This window comes from Pteropus vampyrus, unplaced genomic scaffold (assembly GCF_000151845.1).
Source record: "Pteropus vampyrus isolate Shadow unplaced genomic scaffold, Pvam_2.0 Scaffold401, whole genome shotgun sequence".
In the NCBI taxonomy this organism is placed as follows: Eukaryota; Metazoa; Chordata; class Mammalia; order Chiroptera; family Pteropodidae; genus Pteropus; species Pteropus vampyrus.
The window spans coordinates 367775-375460 of NW_011889182.1; the positions used below are offsets into that span (position 1 = coordinate 367775).

General features: G+C 59.1%; 2 protein-coding genes across 14 annotated transcripts in view; one reads left to right on the top strand and one right to left on the bottom strand.

Annotated features, from left to right (window-relative positions):
- The window catches only part of LOC111731836, a 6097-nt gene extending 3108 nt beyond the window's left edge, over window positions 1-2989 (bottom strand). The window contains exons 1-4 of one of the 13 annotated variants that reach the window (XM_023523692.1): window positions 2701-2989; window positions 2525-2616; window positions 2102-2440; window positions 13-254 (exon numbers count right to left, since the gene is read on the bottom strand). In XM_023523692.1, coding sequence (XP_023379460.1) covers window positions 13-254; window positions 2102-2440; window positions 2525-2616; window positions 2701-2797 — 770 coding nt within the window. In that variant the 5' untranslated portion in view covers window positions 2798-2989. Of the gene's footprint in view, window positions 1-12; window positions 255-503 lie in introns of those variants that run through there. The other 12 variants (XR_002777340.1, XR_002777344.1, XR_002777343.1 and 9 more) reach the window with 12 other exon arrangements.
- Window positions 2990-3078: 89 nt separating this feature from the next.
- TBC1D22A (TBC1 domain family member 22A) overlaps window positions 3079-7686 on the top strand; it is a 236104-nt gene continuing 231496 nt past the window's right edge. Inside the window, exon 1 of the mRNA XM_011380727.2 lies at window positions 3079-3281. Within this exon, the coding sequence (XP_011379029.1) occupies window positions 3220-3281 (62 nt within the window). The 5' untranslated portion in view covers window positions 3079-3219. The remainder of the gene's footprint in view (window positions 3282-7686) is intronic.

Below are 7686 nucleotides of genomic sequence, written 5' to 3' on the forward strand. Positions count from 1 at the left end.
TGTGGCTAAGGGCCCTGAGGTGGGCAGCTCCTCCTGGACAGCATGGGCAGGTCCCTGTCATAGGGACCCGGGAGGAAATGGGGTGACAGATGAGGGAGAGCTTGGAGCGGCCCGCTGTCAAGGTGGAAGGGGCTGCCAGCCAAGGGATGTGGGCGCCGCCGGACGCTGGAGAGGCAAGGAGGCAGGTTCTCCCTGGAGCCGCCGGAAGGAGCATCCCTGAGACACCCTGACTGCAGGACTTCCGACCTCCAAAACTGTAAGAGAATAATGGCTGTTGTGTGCGGCCGATGAGTTTGGGGTAATTTGCTACAGCAGCACTCGGAGCCTAATACAAATGGAATGGCACCTCTTTAGTGACACAGGCTATGTGTCTGTGCGACTGAAGCACCAGGGGAGGCACAGTGGCTCACTCACTGAGGTCCCACGAGAGGCTGAGAGACACCGAAACATCATAAGCCTGAAACTGGCCCATTTGAATGCAAAGAAATCAGAAAATACCACTCTGCTAAGAATAGAGTAATTTGGCGCTTATCAGAGGAGAAGGAAACAAAGCCTTCACTCCAAGCAAAGGTTATGGAGCTGGGCAGGCAGGCTGGGGACCTGGCAGGGGAAAATCCTGGGGCGGGAGCCCAGAGGATGCCCAGCCCAGCCCCGCCTCACCCCAGACCTGTCTCCAGCACCTCCCTAGTCCCACCTCAGAAATGGCACTCGAGGACAGGGACAAAGCAGGTCCTCCGTGGGCCAGAGTGCCAGGGGCTGACTGAGGAGCCAGGAGCCCCCGCCCCCGCCCCGTCCAAAGAAGGAGTTTTTCATGTTAAGTGGGTGACTCAGTCTGAGGTCATCTGACCACGAGAGGCTACATCTGACCCCAGCAGACAGAGCGTCACATCACCCAGATGTGCTGGGCCTCAGTCAGAATGAGACCACAGCTGACTTCCTGTGGGGGTGGGGCATTAACGCAGGCGTGGCCAGCTGTGAGGGTGAAGGGCAGAGGGGAGGAGTAACGGGTGTGCATAAGGACTGGGGTAACTGAAGGGGGGACCTTCGGGGTAGGGGCGGGGCGCTTCTCAGCTCTCATCTCCCTCTTCCGATGGGGGTGATGGGGGTGCTCATTTTTGTCCCGTCCGCTGTCTCCTGGCCACAGGGGCAGTCGGGAGCCTCTTCCGTCCTGATGTTTGGTTCGGCTGAGACCACTGGGTGGAGAGAGAAGGGGGAGGAGAAACAGTCCCTCCGCAGCGAGCGGAAGCTTGAGCTTCCTGCAGGGGGCGATGGGGATCCCTGGGGAGCTTGGGACAGGAGGAGAGAGACTGCCATGTTGAGATGAGGGCTGTGGCTGTGCAGAGGTGGGGTGGGAATGCAAGCTGGGAAGCAGCCAGGGAGGCTCTGCTTTCTGAGCGCCAGGTGACACTCAGGGCCCTGTGTGCGGGTTTCAGAGTGTTCGATTCGTCCTCAGGAGACTGGTGCAGGCTTGCACTGACCCAAGGGACCCAGTGTCCAGCAAAGGAAGTGGTGGTGCAAGCCCAGGCCTTTGGCCCCACTGTCACATATACCACACCGCCTGGAAGCTCCCGGCGAGATGGCAATCAGCCTGCCTTTCAGCTCGGAGTCTACAGACTGTGGGGAAGAGGCGCCGTCCTTCAGGGAGGGGTGTACGCCCTGCACGGTGCTGTGTCCCCTCCGTAAGGACCTGGGTGTGGGAACCAAGGCAAGGAGAGCAGGGGTGGCCCCACTTATCATCACTCTTAGGGGACTTCGTATTTGTCGTTCTCACAATTCTGGCCTCTTCTAGTGATCCCGAATCCCAGAATGCGACGCTTTCAGAGAGGGATGCGGGCGGAGTCTCCTTAAAAGTTAAGTTACAGCTTCTTGTGCCAAGAGACCAGCGGGCGAGGAAAGACGATCCATGAGAGGGGACAGGGATGCTACTGCGCGGTGCAGACCGGGAGGAATGTTTCCTACCTACCAGGACCACTGGGTGTCCCTCTGCCCAATTTGATGGTATGTGGACAAGTACAACAGGCGAGCCCTGGGAAGGGCACGATGGTCAGGGCCTCTGAAGCCTCGACGGTGAAAGTCTGGGTCACTCCACCAGGTAACTCACCTGGAACAGCAGAGGTGCTAAGGAGGGGGAACACACCCTCGTGCATACGGTGGATGACTCCCCCGTGAGGACCAAGGCTCTCATTCCCTCGGCCGCTGGAAGTGTCGCAGGCTGACGGCTCAGAGGTAAGCCCCTCGGTGAGAACGGCCCTGAGCTGAAAGGGCTTCCTCTCCCTACTACGCCCCCGCGGTCAGCGACGGGTCTGTGCAGCAGGACAAAGGCTCCGCCCACCTGTCTCAGTTCACGACGTCCCTGAAGGGCCATCCCATCCCCTGGGTTGGCCTGATGCTCGCTCCATTGTAGCCCCTCCAGTTCAATCTCTCCTCCCCCATAAGCCGCCTGCATGCAAATATCCGTCTCACCACGTTTCCTGGGAACCCAAGCTACACATAAACCGAGCCACACTGAGCACTAATCTGCTACCCACGCTCCGGCTTTCTCGTGTCCTTGCTTCGGCGGCGATGTTCCTTCTCCCTGGAACGACTCCTTGCGTTCCGTCGGGCCAGCTACTCCACCTGAAACAACAGCCACAGACCTTAGCAGACGTCCCGACCCCTCCAAGCCCCTCCGTGAGCGCTGTGCATTCGCCGTTGCATCACTTATAGCTGCCTTTTCCAAGAAGACTCCGCAGTAGCTCAGGGCACAGCAGAGGAACAGCTCCGTAATCACACCTTGACGTGACGTAGTACGAAACATCCACGCAAAAAGTCACGTGGAACACAAAACCTGCCCGCGCTCCACCGCCTAAGGAACGCAGCGTGACAACGTAACCGAAACCCCTGCGAACTCCTCGCGGATGGGCCGCTTCGCCCGGAAGGGGACCCGGAGCGCGATGCCCGGCGTCGGCCCGCCCCGGGCACTTCCCCGCGGCGCCGCCAGGCGTCGCCCTCTGATGCCGTCAGGCGCGCTCTCTACGCGTCACGCGCGCCGCGCCGGAGGCGGGACTTCCGGGCGTGCGGAGGCACAACTTCCGGAGGGAGGCGGAAAAGCTCCTGGGCTCTGCGTTCTGGAGTCCCGGGACGCCTGAGTGGCCACCGGAGGTTCAGGAAAGAGCCGCCCGCGCGGGCCGGCAGCACTCGGGGTGTCGGGCCAGCAGGTCTGAGGGATGAGGAGGGGCCATGGCCAGCGACGGGGCCAGGAAGCAGTTCTGGAAGCGCAGTAACAGCAAGGTCCCGGGCAGGTGGGTGTGACGGGGAGCCGGGTCGGGGTCAGGGGTCAGAGGTCAGGTGGCACGTCGGCTGGCGGGGCTGCGGAGGGGTGACCTGGGCTCTGAGGAGACCGCTCCGGGGTGCGAGGGACCTCGGGGTCGGAGCGTGAGGTCTGGGAGGCGACAGTGGCAGCACGTAGGAGCGAGGCTAGAAAGGGCGCGGAGAAGCTGCCGGCAGGTGTGTCCCGAGACCGGCAGCCTCTCTTCCGCCAGTTCCTCGGCTCCCGGGGCAGCCGAGGGGAACCCACGCGGGTCGTGGTGCGGGGTTCGGCGGGGTCCGGAAACTGGCCGGGGCGGGCTGCGCCTGCGGGGCGGTCGCTTTCTGCGCGGGGCGTGGCGGGTTTGATCCACTTGGCTGGCCTCTCGCCTCTCTGTGGGCCCTGCCTTTGCCTGGAGCGAGGAAAGGGCGTTTGAGGCTCCCTCTGAATGTCCACGTTCCCACTTCTGGCCTCAGAACCGACTCCTGTCTAGAGTCAGCAGCAGGAAGCAAGTTAAAAAAATTAAATAACTAAAGTGCCCGCAGTGACCTGAGTGCACCCTGGAAGCTGTACAGCGCCAAAGGTCTCATCTGATTGGAGTGTCACTGAGCCCAGGCCAGGGCCCTAGGGAACGCAGAGACACTACATGGAAGAGACTTAGGACGAAATCAGCTGCTGGTGAAACTAGATTAGAGATAAACAAACTTCAGGGTTTCTAAACACAGTTTGTTCTGTTTGGAAACTAAAGTCAGATACTGAACATTAAGAACTGCGGCATTAAAATAACTGTAAATAGAATCATTCAAGTCAAGAGCACAGCTTATGGGTTGCATAATAAACACTTGTGTGAGTGGTGGAATTGTGAGCTTTGGAATTCACTGCGCCCAGTCATGAAGTTTTCCGAGTGATCTGGGAGTTCGCAGGAGCGAGTTACCGGCTGCTCAGCCACGGTTCAGAGGAGCGTCGCCAAAGGTGGCGGATTTCACTCTACAGGATGGTGCTTGATTGAAGAACAATAAGTTTCATCAAAACCAATGTCAGGGTCCAAGATGATGTGAAAATTCTGGAATGGTGGAGAACAGGAGTTCCCAGTAGTGACAGCGAAAAGTGCTCTGGAACACAGACTCCAGGGAAAAGGAGCCAGGTGGCAGTGGAACTTCCTTGTGCTGTTTTAGGTCTTGAGGTTTTCTTCTTCCTCGGTTTAAATGGACTTTAGTTCTTAAGCGACTGTGTTGAGAATAATCGAGCTCCTGTGTGTGATTGTGATGGTGAATAAACCTTTGGGTTGATGGCTGTGTCTCTTGGTAATCGTCCTTGCATTGGGTTCAGTGGTGTCCTCCCAAAATTCTTGTCTATGTGGAACCTGTGAATGTGACCTTACTTGGAAATAGGGTCTTAGCAGATGTGAGCCAGGTAAAATGAGGTCACACCGGACTGGTGTCCTTATAAGAGGGACATTTGGACACGAGAGAGACACAGGGAAGATGGCAGGTGTGGATGGAGGCAGAGATTGAGCGATGCACTTGGCAAGCCAAGGGATGCCAAGGGTTCCTGGCAACCTGTAAAAGCTAGAGAGGTGAAGAAGGTTCCTTCCTCTCCTGGAGCCAGAGAGAGCACGGCCCTGCTAGCACCTTGATTTCGAACTTCCGGCCTTCAGAACTGGGAGAGGATAAATTTCTGTTGTTTTAAGTAATTTGTTATGATAGCCACAGGAAACTAATACAGTCCTCGACTTCTCTGAGATCCTGTGTTACTAAAGATAGACTTCCTTTTTCCTTTGATTTCGATACTGTGCTGTGTCTACGGCATTTTTGAGAGCAGCTGCGCGTTATGGAGTGGCATTTGGAGTGGCGTTTGGAGTGGCGTTAGAGGCAAAGGCGGAGGTTGGGCCCTCCAGCCGCCCTGTGCCGCTCGCCTCCTGCGGCCTTGCCTCTGGCGGCGCCGCTGTCTCAGGCGGCAGGAGGAGTTGCAAAGTGCGCATGTCCTCTTCGCTATCAGTAGACCCGTGGCGGTCACTAGCCACGTACGTGATCTACGTAGGTGACTACGTAGGTGACTACGCAGGCACAGTGCGGTCCGAGAGCCTGGCCGGACGCCTGTGGCTTCGCCAGCTGTCTCGGATGCGTCCCAGGATCGTTAACTCTGTGTCCTCGACCCAGAGAAACTCGCAGGAGGAGGATTGCACCCACGGTGGAGGGCAGAACCGCTCAGGCTCTTTTAGGGTGCAGCCCTTAATAACGAATACTTCCTTAGGCGTAATTCCCTCTCGTTGCCTCCTTCTGACACTGATGGCTGGTGGTGGCCGAGCCCGTACAGTCTGCTATTCTCGGTGCTCTACAGTGTCATGTTTTCCCTAGAGTTTCAGAGTTTACGAAATGCGCCCTGCCCTCCACGTGCCATTCACCGAGGTGGGCTTGGCTTGAAGCCCCTGGAGTGCCACGCCGAGAAGCGGCAGTGTTTGCGCGTGGGGTCCGAGGCTCGTCGTGACCTGACCCCTGCTTAGCCTTTCAGCCGCATCTGTCGCCCCCGCTTGCACTCTGCCCTGCGCGTCGCTGGTGGGCTTGGCGCATGTGCCGTGCCATGCCCCGTCAGTTTCACGCTCCCATAGCCGACCAGAATGTTCTTTCCCTCCCTGTTCTCCCCTTTGCTGGGGTTATTATTGTAATTTTTTAATTTTGGAGATTGACCTTCCCTGTACCTCCTGGAGCCTTGCCCGTCCCCTGGCAGCCTGGGCTCGCGGGCCCTTCTGTGCGTTGGACTCCGCGGGCTGCTTTCCGCATGCTTTCTTCGCTAGACGGTCATCTCTGTGTCGTTAGTGCTGATGCGTGGCGGTCGATCCAAACGATCTTCCACATTAACCAAGAGAGAGTCGTTCGGCCACGGCGTCCCACTGCCTGAGAGGTGATCTTGCCCGTAGACCCCCGTTCCCTGTACACCCCAGTTCTTAGGTAGTGTATTTGGCTGACGCTTTCTCAGAAATTTCTTTTTTGGACAAGGCGGGGTGCATGCTGTGGTGGACAGACCTGTGACCAGGAGTCTGTGGTCTGGGTGTGAGCTGCCTTTTTCTAGTAATCTCTGTGTGACCTTCACCGGGTCGTGTCACCCCTGGTGCCATCCATTCTGCACGTGGAACCTGAGGTAGTTGCGTTGGACCGAAGTGGCCGTGACCTGCAGGAGGATATTTGGCCTCGTCCGTTAACGAGAACGAGAGAGACCTCCTGGACGTTTTGAGAGTCTGATAATTTATTAACGCGACACGCATTTACTTAGCACGCGTCGTGTGCGGTATCAGCTCCAGCTGCTGGAGACACGTCAGGGGACGAAGGAGACCCCAGTCCGAGCTCTTGCAGGGCTTGGGGTGGAGCGGGGGAGGCAGAGGGAATAACACAGCAGAGCGCGGGCTGGCGGCCCTGGAGACCGCTCTCAGCGCAGCGCACGGGAGCGGGGCGGATGGTTCCGGCAGGTGCAGTGGCGAGGGCTTCGTGGTGGTCAGGTGGCCAGGGGACCCCCCCACAGAAGAGGCTTGCAGGAGGTGAGGGGACGTCCCCTGCGTGCTGGAGGGGGGTGGTCCAGGCAAAGGCCTGGTTCGGAGCGCGGCTGGTGCGGGGCGGGCGGGGGAGCTGGGACCCTGGTCACAGCGAAGCCACAGACTTGCGGTTTTTCTTCTGAGGGAGGGGCGCCTGTGGCAGGGGTGGCGTGACCTGCCTGGGTGAAGCAGGGTCCCTGGGGCCGCCATGTGGAAGGCAGACTGGCGGCTGAGAGGGCAGGGCCAGGGAGACCCGTCAGGAGGCCGCGGCACACTGTGGCACACGTCCAGGGAGAGGTGTTGCGATGGTGGCTCATAAGGTAAGAATCAGCAGGTGGGGGATGAGGGCCAGGCAGGGCTCAGCCCCACTCCCCGGGGCCTGCTCCTTCACGGCCCGGCTTTCTGCCGTTGCAGTTGGCGCGCCTGCCTGGCCTCACTCGGTGCCAAGCCCCCCGCGCCCCCGCACTGGGGCGGGGACAGGCAGCCTCTCCGTGGGTCCCACGCTCGCTGTTCTAGCGCTGCCCGGCAGTGTGCTGTGTTGACAGAGGGTGCGCAGGCAGCTGGGGCGTGCGAGGGGTGACATTGCTTAGTGGCATGGCAGCAGGAAAGGCCCAGATTCGATACGCAAGGCTGTGGGTGCCTGGGGCAGAGCCGGAGCGGAAGGCAGCTTTCAGCTGTCAGCTGTCAGAGCCAGAGGAGTCTGAGCAGATGCGACAGTCAGCCCAGCAGGCCGCTATCGCTCATCAGCGAAGGAGGAGCTCGGCGGGAACTCGGAGGGGTCATTCATTCATTCATTTCATTCATTCATTCGGAAACTCCTTGGCAGCCCGTTCTGTGTGCCAGGGACCGTGCTGTGTGCTGTGCGGAGATGTGG